Source organism: Diadema antillarum, unplaced genomic scaffold, assembly GCF_040938485.1.
Source record: "Diadema antillarum isolate AM-2024a unplaced genomic scaffold, OU_Dant_1.0 scf00000113, whole genome shotgun sequence".
NCBI lineage: Eukaryota > Metazoa > Echinodermata > Echinoidea > Diadematoida > Diadematidae > Diadema > Diadema antillarum.
This window is the reverse complement of record NW_027271002.1, coordinates 1,372,079-1,387,639: the sequence shown is the minus strand read 5'-3', so window position 1 is coordinate 1,387,639 and position 15,561 is coordinate 1,372,079. Positions and strand designations below refer to the sequence as shown.

The window sequence follows — 15,561 nt, the reverse complement described above, 5'->3', positions numbered from 1 at the left end:
AATTCATTTTTTTAAAGATAATCGTAAGTAGCATGACACATCATCAAAGGGCAAGCGTTGCTAGGTAACACTTTATTTTCTCATCTCTGCTCCTTGAGTCTGCTGTGAACAACAACAACAAGCTGTTTCTTATTGATAACATTCATTATTTTTTATACCAAAAGTAAGATTGAAAGCTGTTCTTGATGTACACATAATAGTAACGTCTTCAAAAAACCTTTGGGAAAAGCAATGTAGCACGGACTCAAACTCCAGTAGTCTTGTTTTTTCTAGTCAAACGATTCAAATGAATAAGATGAAGCTAACCATCTTTATGTTTTAGCTACATTAATGATGTGCATTTATATGAATGGGATATTTGCTTCAGATGAAGCTGTCCGCCATGCCATTTCTTGTCCTCCTGGGTCTTTGTGTCCTCCACGCCGTAACGATGGTTGAGGGTAAGTCTTTGTCAACTTTATTTGCAGACTTAAGTAATTTTACATCAGTCATATTTAACGGTCCTAATCATCTGACATCTTCCATGCTATTTAGTTGTCACAAATTTCAATGCCCTTGGCGTTGTATTTTGTGTCTGGCTGTCACGTCTGTATGCAGAGTACATATTATGATATTCTCTTTGTGGAAACATGATCGAGATGAGCAGACGATCGCCTGGGAACGGGAAATCAAGAATGATTTCGGCAAGGAGGCAATACGGGAAGAAAATTCTGTTTCAAGTATGGAATCTGCACGATATTTTAAAGATAAACATAAAATTTAAGGTGTAATTTTATTGCGACAAAAATGAATTTAACTATTTCATTCTGATCTGTCTTATTCTGTGCAAATATGAACTACTAAGCTCCTATATATTATGATATAAAAGGCCTACAATTGTTCTATTCTTAAATTCTGTATATGCGCCGGACAGGAAGGAGAAGTAAACTTGGTGACAATTTCTGGCTCCTTAGGGAGAGGCGAAGTAACTGGGATGAGAGTAGCTCGGATAGCAGCTCGTCCGAGGAAACACGGCCTGTACCACCCCGTACCACTGCAACAACAACTCGTCAGACCACAGCCACCACATCCAGAGTTACTACCACCACTAATCCTACAACAGCTACCACCATGGGACCTTCAACAGACATCACCACTAATCCTACAACAGATACCACCACGGAACCTACAACGGCAACCACCACCAATCCTACAACAGCCACTACCATGGAATCTACAACGGCAACCACCACCAATCCTACAACGGCTACCACCACGGAACCTACAACGACAACCACCACCAATCCTACAACAGCTACCACCACGGAACCTACAACGGCAACCACCACCAATCCTACAACAGCTACCACCACGGAACCTACAACGGCAACCACCACCAATCCTACAACAGCTACCACGCAAGAACTGACCACAGAGGGTACCACTCCACAGACCACGCTAGCCAATGCTGGCAACTTCGTGTGTCGTGGTGGGCAGGTCAGCTGTGAGTGTATTTTTTAAAATCTCAGCAGCGCCCGTTATATAGTGGTTGTATTTGAACTTGCCAGTACTGAATTTGGCCTTGAAACTTATTCAGTGTATTTAGCGCGAAAATTAAGGAGTATGAAGGAATACAATTGACATCAGTGTTGCGGTTTGTCCACATTCTGGTCATAAAATACACTTCATCCTTTTTTCTTCTTTAAAAAAAAAGATATTGAAAGAATAAGACTGTTTTGGCGAAAGTTGTATACGCCTGCATGCACACCTAGACTACTGTATAAAATTATGACCGATGTAATAACACAAAAATTTCTGATCTATTGCCTTTGTTTCTGTTTTTGTATTTTGTCTGTTGTGTCAGCTGGGAGACGAAAGAGAAATAGGTCTGTTCGTGTCAATCAACAGTCTGATCCTTTTTTAGCAGTGAACTGGTGTCATAATATGATTAAACTTTACAGTGTGCCGTTCACGTTCTGTCGGGTCGTCTTCTCCGAATTGATTTTTCTACCAACATACAAACAAGCATGCTAAACCAACAAATTAAGTTTGAATTAACAACCGATACCCAGACCAGCAGGGTTATTTAGCGTTGATACTTCACTTACTCTGACGTGGTTCGTTTCAAAATAGTTATGATTTGATAACGTCATGTGAGACATTAGAAGATTCCCGAGGCAGTATCTCGTCTACAATCGATCTCCCATCTCAGAATTTGGGTACTTGAATCCAAATCAATCGTCTTATGAGTGTAATGTCGCGTATCACCTGTAGGATATAAATAGAGGGAAATAAATTGATATAAAGCGACTGGTGTTTGTTTGTGTGTGTGTGTGTGTGTGTGTGTGTGTGTGTAAGCCGTAAAGTATTGTCTGCATGGTAACGGATTGGATTTAGGAGGTGGGGAAGGGGACATGACTGTGAGCATTGATGACTTTTGTCGTTATGAATATAGGGTGTCGGGTATAAGGGCGGCTATAGGGAAGTTGCTGGGGGTGGATGCGTTAGTTTCAGAAACATCCATTCATTGTGAATTTGCTGTGCTATTTTCATTCTGTTTGTTAGCATGAAAAATAAAGCGTATGTATCAACCATGACCTTTGTTAATTTGTATTTTCTTAAGTGCGAAAATATTACTAAAGGAACTAGTTTTGTTAAGTTGTACAATAATTCAACAAAGAATGCTGTCTTTGGTACCACTGAATGAGGTGAATAGACATCATCGAAATAAGTATCGAGTGCTTCATGGAAAGGTAAGATAATAATAATAATAATAATAACAATAATAATAATAATAATAATGATAATAATAATAATAATAATAATAATAATAATATTGTTATTATTATTAATATTACATGTATTATTATCATCATCATTATTATTACATCAAAATAGCTTGGGCTTATTATTATTATTATTATTATCATCATTATTATTATCACATTAAAATAGCTTGGGCTTAACAGGGTTAAACTCGCGCATCCAATCCTTACCCGTCCACTCTGTCCTGTGCATCATTTGTATATTATCCTCTTGTTCTGTAGGAACATCAACCTTCAGAAAGTTCAGTCGCATTTGTAGTGGCCCTAGACGAAGGAAGTCCAAATTTAAATGTTTAGGTTTCCCACGCAACCAGACGAGACTAAATGGTGAGAGCCAATGCCAATATTGAGGTTAGCTGAATGCCTATCGCGGGCCCTATTACTTCAATGACGTGCACTCATAGCCAGAAATGTATAATATCATATATCGCTATATATATATATATATATATATATATATGGGTGAAAACGTTGAACGATGTACAATTGGCCATTTTCGGGCTTTTTGATATTCAAACCCTTGTAAAATTGTCACCTTGGGGTGTTTTTCATGGTTTTAGGTATCATTTGGTAGGGGAGGGTTGTACCTTTCAGAAAATATATACTTTGTAGTGTTCTTACTGCATTTTCTTTAAAAAATAATGCCTTGAAGCTGAAAAAATTGACAAAAATGCATATTTTGGGAAAAAATCCCAGAATCACACGTCTTAATTTTTGTTCTAATGCAATTCTACAGCTTTGTTTTTTCCTTGTGAGTAAGCCCACACACTTCAACTATTAAATCAAGTACTTCTGCCATGAACGTGTGTATTATTTATCTTATCAGGAAGCATTGAATTCACTTATGTCTGAAAAAGAACGTCTCTGAATGAATTATCTTTTCCATGACGCCAAAAATTCAGGATGACTATGAAAACATTTAAGACCATATTTATTTAGCGTCTTATCCATACTACCATTCCATCAAAATTTGTGAGTGATGGCTCACTAAAGAAAATTATACTGAATAACCATCAGAGATGTTCAGTTGTTTAATGTTGTCATTAATGAAAGTGGATTATGCTCGAGATAAAAAGTGGATATCAGTATGTCAGTGTAAACCAGGCGACTATGATGATTGGCAACTTTAGTAGCATACTGTCCACAAAAATGAGTTCTGGTTGAAAACTCAAATTGGCGAATGTCTCTGATCAAAACGAATGTCCCTGATTGAAAGTCTCTGAAGGGATATTCCCTCATCTGACACTTTCGCACTGCATGATACTTTATTTGCGTGCTTATTTTACGCACTGACGAGCCATCCTGGAATCGAGTCAGCACAGTTCAACGACAGATATGCCCACAAATCTTGAAAATGTGAGTAATAACAAAAACTTTCCTGGTGTTTGTGCCGATTTATTAGAATTGTTATTCCGTAGATTTGCCAATCAGTATCATTTGTGAAATTATGTATTTTAATCTTTGGATTAGAGGTAAATTAAAAAAGGATAGACAGTAAATATGTAAGAATCTGCACGAAAATCAAAGACCGCACGTCTCTGAGCAAAATGAAAAACGTCTCTGAAAATTACTGTTTCATGAAATAAAGACATCCACTATACAAATTATGAGAACATTAAAGTAAATTTATGTCTGGATGGGCTCAGTTTGTATAATAGGAACAAGTAGAACCAAGTTAACACGGGCGTGTTGTAAAATTAAGAAAAATGAAGCTTCCTGAAAGATGTTGAAAATATGTAAAAGAGTTTCAAATTTAAGATTTTCTGTTGATTGAGCAAGTGTAAACACATTGCCAGGACAGAAAATATGTTTTATGACTAGTAATAGGTCAATAGTCTATGATTATTATGTAGTAGTCACTTTAGTTTACGTATTTTTTTGTGAGAGAGGCAGAAATGTAAGAAAAACAGGTTTAGGTCAGAGACGTTCTCTGAACAAATAGGATCTGCTCTCAAACCAATATCAATGACCCACCATGGCGAATTGGTGCCTATGTTTGTAGCACATTGGCTCCTCAATCCAAATATAATGCCAATATCTTGTAAAAATCAAACCCATTAAGTACTGATAAGCAAAGATGTTTACGTCAGAGACGTTACATTGAACGTTTTACACATTTTCAACTACTACAATAAGGAGTAGATCTTTCATTATTCCACAGTATATGGCCCTCGTATACATACATCGTTCTAGGTAATTTACGCAATCTAAAAACAATGTTGATTTTATAATTTTGATCAGAGACGTTCATTTGTGCGTACATTGTTCTTCCAGTGCATGATAAATTTATTTTAATATCATTTTAACTCTATCTTTTTTTTCTTACAGCAAGATGGGAAGACCGGATGGATTTTAAAAGGCTCCGAATATTAGAATTTCGTCCTGCTCAGGATCTTTAGGCTCAGTCATGTTCATGGAGCCTACAAGTTCCAGACAACGGCCGTGGTACTGGCAAGACCGGACGGACATCTTGGAGGTGCCATCTGTTTACAAGACAATGACTATCCCAACCCCTGTTTCAGGTAGCAAGCGACGCAGTCGGTACCATGCACTGATTGAGGACATGGAATACCAAGTGGAGGGGAAATACAATTCAATGTTATAATGCGGACTCTGTTTTTTACGCACATCACTACGTTTGCTTTTGAGGCTGTAAAATCTGAGGCTTACACGCTAAGAAATAAATGTTCAAATTTGCACCTAATTTGTAACAATAGCAGCACACCTGCGGTGCGTACTTGCACCCTTAATTGTGCTTAATTGCACCCTTAATTAACTGCCTTTTTTATGTTTTGCTAATTCCTGCAAACAAGTTCTCGTACAGTTGATAAGAATATGCAAATGAGTGAGCTCACCATGTCATAACCTCACAATTTTCCATTGATCGTGTACAAAAAATAACGAAAATTCAATTTTTCTGTCTTTGAAATCTGAAACATGATGCTATTCCTGGTTGATTACCTTCAGAATAGTAATCAGTTAGATATACCCGGATTAAAGCCTGGGGCATAATTATGTTTGAATGAAAAACTGAAAATTTCAAAAGTTTATGTGCAAACATTATGGCAAGTTGTGAGGGAATGACAAGCTCAATTTGCCATTAGCATATTCGTAATGACCGTTCAAAAACTGTTTCCTGAAAAGTTAACGAATCTTCAAAACGTCATTCCGTCGACTTCATTATTTTTTTCTTGAGCCCGTAAGATTTTATTCTTTCTTATCAGCAGCTAGCTCATATTTGGGCTGAATATCCCCTGTAATGACTCCTTTTCTCTTAGAAGTAAGGTGAGATGTTCTAGTGGTATTATTTTTGAGGTTTGTAAGCCAAATACATGAGAAAAGGAAAAATACTTACATCTGAAACAAGAAAATGTCTATTAAGAATGTCCCTTTACTTAGTTTCCTCTGCAACACTATACTTATGTATCGCCTTCGAGTAGAAAGGACTGATAATCCCCTACCGATGTGACAGGTAAAATATGATATTGTAATGTTATCATTGTCAACCTCTTGAAAGAGGTTTTCAGTTCATTTTGGTCAAACGTTTGCTGTACCACACCGTTGATATTCTTTTGAGTTTGGCGTTTACAATTTATATCTGCCATAGTATACAAAAAAAGCACAGCGGAATTTGATGCTTCTAGGATGAGTATAGGTTAATTACAGCTTTCTGAGACGACATCATAACAGTGGCCCAGGTACGGTCCCTAATAAAAATCCGAACTGGCCGGACATACACATACAATCATATTTTAGGTATAGTGGTCAAATTAGAATAGTATTAGTAAATTCGTGTTTGCCTTTGTTATAGACTTGAACTACATTTGAAAGAAAACATATACGATATTGATAGCATGTGGGCACACCTTCGCATACACCGGAAGGTGAAATACAAAGTAGTGGTCATCATAAACAAAAACAATTCTTGACATATGCCTCGGTAAATGATTTCTCAATGAATGTGGAATGTTGAGTTACGAGCATCTTTTAAAATAGGGAGTTTGATGATTAAATGCTAGTGATAACTTACAGCCGAAACGTCCCTGATGGAAAAGCAAATGTCTCTGATATAAACAAATAATTTAGGTAAGGTAGTCAAAATTGCAAGTATGTCATGTAATTTTTATTTGTCTGTCATTTAAAAGTGTTGTAAGATATGAATAATATAACAAGGACAGGTTTGTTGTTGATTTTTGGTGTAGAAATCGAAATTCCTTTTACAATTTGGAGGTTTGTAGTTACAATCGGTCATCATGAAAAATAATTCAAGTTTAAATTACCATTCTGAATTGTTAACAAAAGATAAACATGTGTTTAATAAAAGAAAAATGTTGTTTGTTCACAAACCTCGTAATTATGGATCAAAGGACATCGTTTTTATTGTCTATGTCTGAGGAACGTCTATGAGTGAAACCAGAACGTCTCTGATCAAAACATGGCTTACTTTCAGCATCTGTAAAGGGCTTTTATGGGGATTTGACCAAACGAAATGCACTAAATTCATTATTAGTATCTAGTGAACATTAACATTTAAACAAATGAGACCCCTGCTATATGTTTTGTTCAAATGAGATGAAAGTGAAGATAAGAATATAAAAATCTCTGCTTAAATGACAAAAACTCCACTTTTACTTTAACTTCCGTGTGTATTAGCTTTTGTAAACTTCACAGGAGGTAAACAATATTTTAGGAACAAATTAACACAGTCTTCAAAAGCATGAAAAAGATGAAAATATATTCATTTGAATGTTTTTCTACCCTTCATTTGAATTTTCACTAAAACAGTGTTTATTTTAGTCAGAGACGTTCGCCAATATGTCACAGTTCTATCTAATCTTGAATAAAAACAACACCCTTGGAGATATCCCAGTATAATCGGGTTTCCAAGAAAGCTGATATCAATGACATTTGACTGAGATATATTTATATCAGTGAGTGACGTTTTTTAATTTTGACCCCTGATTTGCCCAATTGTACATCGTTCAACGTTTTCACCCATATATATATATATATATATATATCGTCGCTGGGGCGACAAGACCTCATATCTACGAAATGTCAAATGTTCAGGAGAGCCAAAAAACATGGCGGCCAAAGCATTGTGGCGAATGGGATAGCCTTTCCTTTGACACTCCATGGTGGCTTCATTTTTGGAGTAAGGCAGTTGGGATTTGGACAGGACATCACTTAACCCATTATTTAACCATTAATCCAAAAAAGTCATTTTCACCAAATTTGCAGATACAAGGTCTTGTCACCCCAGCGACGATATATATATATATATATATATATATATATATATATATATATAATGATACAGAAAGAAAAGAGTGAAAAAATGGGATTTGCTCACCCAGTGGGCTCAATTAAGCTTCCGTCGAGGTTCTTCCAACCGACCTGCGCAAACAGCAGCGTGGAGAACCCCGCGGCCACCATGCACCGGACCGGCAGCTGGAGGCGTGTGACAGAGTGAAGCATCATGGATCCCCCTAAGCAGGAGCTCGTTACGCCGATACGGTCTGCATCCAATCTGGGATGTTCTCGGGCAAAATTTATTACATCCTACACAAGAAGGTAAAACAAAGACAGAGAAACACACACACACACACACGCGCGCGCGTGCACACACACACACACACACACACACACACAAAGGGAGAAAGAGAGAGAGAAAAAAAATATGTTTCAAACTCATGTTGTATTTTTATATCGTCTGAAATTATATATTTAGTCTTAAAAATCCCATCAAAATAAAAACGCTTTTGAGTTCAATATCGATTAAGCTTATGCGTGAAACGCGGAGGCTTATAACTGTCAAACCTAAGCACTCTGTGAACATAACAAGAAAAGCGCAATAATATATTTTAGGCACACTACGTCTATAGTCCTGTACAAGTTTATGGCATTCAAACTTTATGCATTCTCCGTTATTTGTAAAAGTAGATTTATTTAAGATAGTTTACAGTGAATAATTGACATTTCTTGAAAGTAACATTGGGTAACTGGACACAAGCAGACAGTCTTTATAGTCGAGGAATATAATGATATAATTTGGAGACTGTTACGACGATTTTTATGCCTGAGTGCATGACAATAAATGACTTGAATCTTGAAATGAGTGATATATGAAATATGAAAACTCATCACTCAACCATTCTGTTGAAGTAGAGCCACTCAGAAGACAACAGACAGATAAAAAGACTTTGGACACCTTGGATCAATGGCTCTGCTCGATCCTGAGTCCCAACTCGGACGGCCTCGTGAACAGCCTTGTCTCAACTTCCCCAAAGATAATTCCCGCCAAATTCGGTAAGTTTATAGAGAGCAGGTGATTGATAATGCAGAATATTTAGGTGAATATGCTGCAGAACCGTGGGATCTCCAACCAAAGGCTTAGAGGGGCATTCCAGACGATTTTCATAATATCACATCATAGGCCTAGTACATAAGTGACCTATGAACCAAAGTTGAGTGTTGCTGTACCAGGGCTGATCAACGTACACCATCAAGATCAAGATCAAGATCATAAGTCGACAGCTCAATGTATAGATTTGTGGAATTTATTGTGGTCCTTGAGCAGAGAAGCAATACTCTGAAAAATCTTAAACAAATTGCACTGAACAGAGTTGATGACATAGGAGCCTCACATATTTCAGAAATGTACACTATAGCAGTGTAATTCCATTACAATACCACTTGCTTAACAAGTTCACCTGTGTAGAATGTAGGCCTATGCATGCCATCTTCTTTTGTTCTGCTTCCTTGAGCCCCAACTCATGCATTCTTATGGTGAGGCTGCCATGTGATCGTCATCCTTGTTCATTGCAATTTGTTGTAAATTTTCCAAACGCTCTTATTCCTCAACACAATCACTATAAATTCTGAAACTCTGTACTCGGTATAACTGATTTATAGTTGTTTAACTGTAAAAGTCTAAAAATTATCCGGAGGTCTCCTTTAAAACTCACCAAGAATGCTTGGCTGTCCACGTAAACATTCTCCCCGTTGGTCTTGAGGCGGCGCGGCCGAAAGTAATCGAAGACAAACACCGCGAAGCCATGCGAAGCAAGGAGCGCTGCGCGGTCGACGACCAGTTGCGTTAGGAGTCCCCTCATGTCCACGATGAAAGGCAAAGGATCTGATCCCTCTAAACACGAGAGAGGCAAAATGGACTATAAAACAGCCCCCACTGAGTGGAAATTGAGAATAGTGATATACAAAACGTACGACATTTTAATTGTAATATTCGCGTTTGTTTTGTCTGTTTGCACTTTTGGTTCAGTGATCTCATTGTGAAATAGTTAAAAATATAAGCCTGATTTTTTTTTTTGTGGCTAATATACATGTATGTATTTTTTTATTTCTTTTTTTTTTGTAGGTTGTATCTTGTGTGTATTTTTAATGTATTCATGGTCCTTTGTTAACAATGTCTGTAATTCAGCCTGCGGGCTGCGATAGATAATGATCAATAAAACACCATCTCAATTGAATTGAATTGAATTGAATTGAATTGAATTCAATTCAATTCAATTCAATTCAATTCAATTCAATTCAATTCAAAAAGAGGTATCAAAATATTAGCACAGTGCCTGAGGCTCATTAAGGCCTCAGACAATGTGCATGACACCATTAGCATGATTAGTGTCTCACGGGGCCTATCGTGTAGATTAGTATGTATTCGAGCATCCAGATGCCCTAAATACGGGTGTGGTGGAAATTTCACCGTGAAATTTCAACAATTGTGAAAATTTGGCCCGAATGTGCCCCGGAGGCACCCTCGGATCCTCCATGAACAAACTTGTAGCGACAGTTATCAACGTAATTTACACCAAATGTATATATATATATATATATATATATATATCCTAGCTCTTTTATTGCTTCGACCTGCATGAAGATTTGTAGAGATTTCAGTATTTCGGGGAAATAGGGCCTAGAAGTTATAAGGGTGCACATGGTGTTAATTTGAAGATATTTAGATCGTATTACCCAAGGGGAGTTACTTGCAAAGTTAGGGATATGGCGTGGTCAAGAAGAAGCCGAAAATATAAAGTTTTCACGAACAACGGAAGACGCAAGACGGACCCTAGACGATGATGGCCGCAACGGCTTACTATACTCAAGAATTCCGCTCTGGCGCAGAGGTTTACAGCAAAACTTGCCTATAGGCGCTTGGGTAAAGAATCGATGGTTTGAATACAATATTTCTGTTTTGATATTTGCCTGATGGTTAGTTTTAGTTACATTGGGGAAGCCGGCTTGTGGGTTTACATGGCCCGGCCTGCCGATATCTGGCTTTTTACAGCAACATTTTGTAGTCATATTTCACTTGAAAATACGATACGCTAACATAATCCGTATACAGACACACCTCTCTTCTCTGGTAGGAATAGTACGCCTTCTGCCTCGCCAGTCGACACAGGAATTCTTTCCACATAGTCTGCTACATACGTCCTCTCCACCATCTTGGACGCTAGGACGCCTCTTTGTCCATCATGGAGCTCAAAGGTGTATGTAAATGGTCTGGTCACATCGAACTTGACCAGACGAGGACGCTTGTGTGCCACCTCTGGGACTGGCTGTTGGCTCCAGAGGAGACCCATGGGTTCCACGCCCTGGTAGCTACCCCCAAGCGATGGGTCTCTGTGCACTGTTACACAGCAAACAAAAATCAACTTACAACAATATTATGTGACTTCCCTCGCAGGTTAATTATAGACATCCTAGCTGTATTGCAGATGATTGGCCAATGTTTCCCCTCCTATCATAGGATCCAAAATGTCCTTTTTTATTCATATTTTTTTTTTTTTTTTTTTGGGGGGGGAGAATATGTGATTATTATAGACTGATGTTCACGATGTGAGTCCTTTAAGACTTACTGTGTACTCATGCGTTAAGACTTAAGTTATTGGGTTAACTGACGTCACAATCTTAGTCTTAACCCGTTGAGGACGGATTGATTTTGCTACAACACGCATTTCCCATATACCTCCCAGAGTACACTTGGGACTCGTCCTTAGGCTTTTAAACCTCCGCCTTGTCTGTTCCAAAGAGCTTTCAGTTTAATCTCAAAACATGTATAAAGATTATGTTATAATTCTAATTTGCTATCTCTTAACTGATAATTATGTACATGTACATGTTCGTGACAGTCCAAATAATGATATTTTTCAAAGTACAGTGTATACAAATTCTTAATGTGCGTTCGCGAAGTGAACTTCTTCCTTTTGTTAACTGCAGGAGGATCAACTGTGTGTACATGTGGTTTGCCTTTAGATGGATCCACTTCTTCTACTTCTTCTTTTCATTATATTCTGTCTACATTTTTATTTCTTTTTATCAGTATTTTCCCAAACTCTGTGCGAAATAACTGTCAATCTGAATGACGTGTCTTCTATAGGAAGGTGTGATTTTGCCAAATCGATGGTCATTATCATCACACGGAAGGGCACTGAGCAGGCTTCTTCACTTAACAACCGTCACCCAGTCCCTGACGGATTGCAATGCTTGATGCTATACTCCCTTACTACCATACTATAAATTGTTGTAATCTGCAAATCTAAATATTCGACAATAACTTCAAAACATATAGATATAAATAGCAAGGAACACATTTTTGGGCCTGAAGCCTATACGTGTAAAGTGCAGGTGCTGTCATACGCTTTTCGTATGTACGTGTTACTATACAATAATATAGAGTACATACCCTTCAAGCACGAAACGAAATGAAACTGAATCTGAACTTTTTTTTTTTATACAGTCCCGTATCTGACAGTACCAATGCCCTCAAGATAAAGTATAAGGTGATGGTCAATTACATAAAAAAGTGGTTGATTATAGTCTTTATTTGTCCCTTGCAGTTCGGACAAAAAAACAACAACATAAAAAACCCATAATTATCTCTCTCTTTTTTTCCGGTCCATGCAATTTTACATCGATATGATGGGTTATCCATTTTAGTTTTATCTTTTTTATTATCATTATCATTAATACTATGGCCTAAGTCAAGGTCATGAGTAGAGTTTTTTTTTAAAAAACCAATTATTCGCAGTGGAAGGGTTTATTGTGTGTATTATTTCTTTTTTTTTTCTTCCTCAAACCTCCAAGGATCGTTGTCTATGCTCCATAGTCCCTGTCTATTTGGTTACCTCTATGTCACGCTAATCTTGTTTCCTGTCATGTCGTGTCGTCAAGTCAAATTTTTTTCTACAAGTATAGATAGTCGTATTGCTGTCCCAGTCTTGTCTCATTTTAAAAAGTTTGCTTGATTTTGCTGTTTTGGTCAATCTTTGCACCAGATCTTTTTATCCAAGAGGGACCAACACTCTACAAGCTCTGTGTCTTTTCAGTGGGTCCGTCCGTTTTTTAACACGATGCATATTGACAATTATTTCATTTTCGTTACTTCAGCAACTATTGTAATATAATGTTCTTATTGTAAGTTATCAATTATTGTTTTCTTTGTATAAATTTACATGCATCATTTTTGTTACTGAAGAAAGTGAGATTTATGTTAATATGTTATTTCATCGTGAAAAAAAGAAGTAAATTTGAACTGACCTGAATTTGAACCATAAATTCGATCGTCACTATCAAGGGACCTTTAAATGCTACTATGTTATCTAATAATGAAGACCATTTTTATAGGTTCAATAAGTTTGATTTTTGTCCAAATGCCGACCTTGAATAATTTCCAAACTTAAATCCAAGATGACATCTCCAAGCTTCATTGACGTATAATGCATAATGTGTCTAAAATCGATGCGCCGCATACAAAAAGAGTTTGATGTAAAATGGAATTTAAAATGTTTTTAATATCGGTTTCTGCCGAAGTATATGCATAGTCTACAATGACAAAATCAAGGACTTGTAAATACAGTATGACAAGTTTTTTTTTTTTTTTTTTTTTTTGCATCTCCGCTGGATTATGCGTGTGCAAAATTCTTTATGACATCGAATTTACTTTTACAGCGTTTCTCCATTCTGACTGAGTGGGAGGTCGCCAAGAAAGTATTTTATCAAATATTACCCAGTAATATCTTTGTTGCTTCTGAGGAAACTTTTACTGTCCTTGCAAACCTAAGTTGGTTTTGACGTATTTCAGATTATTGCAGACAAGGACAGGATTTTTTTTTTCCCATAGGACATAACTAGGTCCACAAGAAGGACACCATAAATCTAAGTCGTTTATCAACTTTAAGTTGAAATCAATGTCGTATCCGGACTTCCATATTACAAGATTACCCGCACAAATCAAATTGTGGATATTTGGTAAACTGAGGATGTCCTTCAACATAATATCCTGAAAAAACGTAAGGGGCTAAAAAGAAAAGAAAAGAACAAAACAAAACAACACAAATATCGACTGCTTTATTTCGGGTCATGGAAAACTATAATTTGCCCTCGGTGATTTCTCAACAGTATCATGCCCCTCGACTTCGTCTCGGGGCATAGCACTGTTTAGAAATCACCTCGGTGCAAATAGGCTTACCACCCCTCTCTGAAGCAGTCGATATTTGCATACTATCTTGTGGTAGACCATTTTGCGAATGCTCAGTACTAGATAATAACATTCTCTGTCTAGTCATGATTTAACAAATGATTTCTATAAGGAAAAAACAAATCATTAGTTTTATATAGTTTGATATTTCTCGACAAATTTCTTTTTTTTACCCTCTATAATTTTCTATGAAACAAGACAATAAAATCAGTTGGCAGGACAATTATGTGTTTTTGGCATCCTTATTTTCTTTTAATATCAGAATTGAAATCATTTTGCTAGCATTTGCGTCTTCAACGCAAAAACAAACGCCTTACACACAAGATTTCATGCTTTCTTTTTCTCGTGCCACTTCCGGGATAAAAAAGTGTGTGTGTGTGTGTGTGTGGGGGGGGGGGGGGGGGGGGGGGGGGAGTGGTGACACCCTATGTATATATTCATATGTGGAGGGAGGGGGCCCGAGCCCCCCCCCCCCCCCCCCCCCCCCGTTCCGCCGGCCCTTGCTCCTTGAAAAGCTTGAATGTAGGTTCTATCAGGGAGGTGAGACCTCCCTGGTTCTATCAACATGATCAAGATTATTGTGGATAGATTTTACCTATATCATGTTTTGTGATGACGTATATTACCGACCAATAAATACCTTTCACAGTGCCGTCACCTGCAGCCCTGTATTGGCCACTCGCCTGATACTCGTATTTCCCATTTTCTGTGCGGACCTTTGCGGTCAGCGTGACCAGCTGTCCCGGCTGCAAGCCCCAGCACCTGATGTCCATCAATTCATCTGCGAGGCCCGACTCCGGCGTGATGCTGAGAATGGGACCAGCATTCGTACATTCTCTGGTGATGCTGGATGAAGTAGTCTCACGCCTTGTCATGGCGGAAACAACGGCCTGAAGAGATGGTACCTCACGCAAGAGCATCCTAAGTCTTGCAATGCTCATCATAATTATGATTATGTCCCACCCTAAATCCACAGAAAACAAATCATGTGAAAGTTTAATAACTTCGAATTTCCTTGCAAGGATTTATCAGATAATTTCATACATTAAAGCCCCTATAATGACAACAGTCTGTATTGATTTAGATATGGCACAGCAATCTTGAAATCTAGGACAAGTTTATCTGTCCACTGCCCTTATAGGAAACCCAAACCCAAAGAACGCAGCAACATTAGTGAAACACATAAGTGAAAGTTTGAAGAAAATCGGACCATCGATGCAAAAGTTATGCATTTTTAAAGTTTTGGTGTTGGAACTG

General features: G+C 37.6%; 1 protein-coding gene across 1 annotated transcript in view; it reads right to left on the bottom strand.

The window, feature by feature from the left end:
• LOC139719677 (bile acid-CoA:amino acid N-acyltransferase-like) overlaps positions 1-15,179 on the bottom strand; it is an 87,654-nt gene extending 72,475 nt beyond the window's left edge. Inside the window, exons 1-6 of the mRNA XM_071631075.1 lie at positions 14,945-15,179; positions 11,174-11,454; positions 9,773-9,949; positions 8,158-8,366; positions 7,420-7,435; positions 3,595-3,622 (exon numbers count right to left, since the gene is read on the bottom strand). Coding sequence (XP_071487176.1) covers positions 3,595-3,622; positions 7,420-7,435; positions 8,158-8,366; positions 9,773-9,949; positions 11,174-11,454; positions 14,945-15,179 — 946 coding nt within the window. The remainder of the gene's footprint in view (positions 1-3,594; positions 3,623-7,419; positions 7,436-8,157; positions 8,367-9,772; positions 9,950-11,173; positions 11,455-14,944) is intronic.
• Between the last annotated feature and the right edge of the window lie 382 nt (positions 15,180-15,561).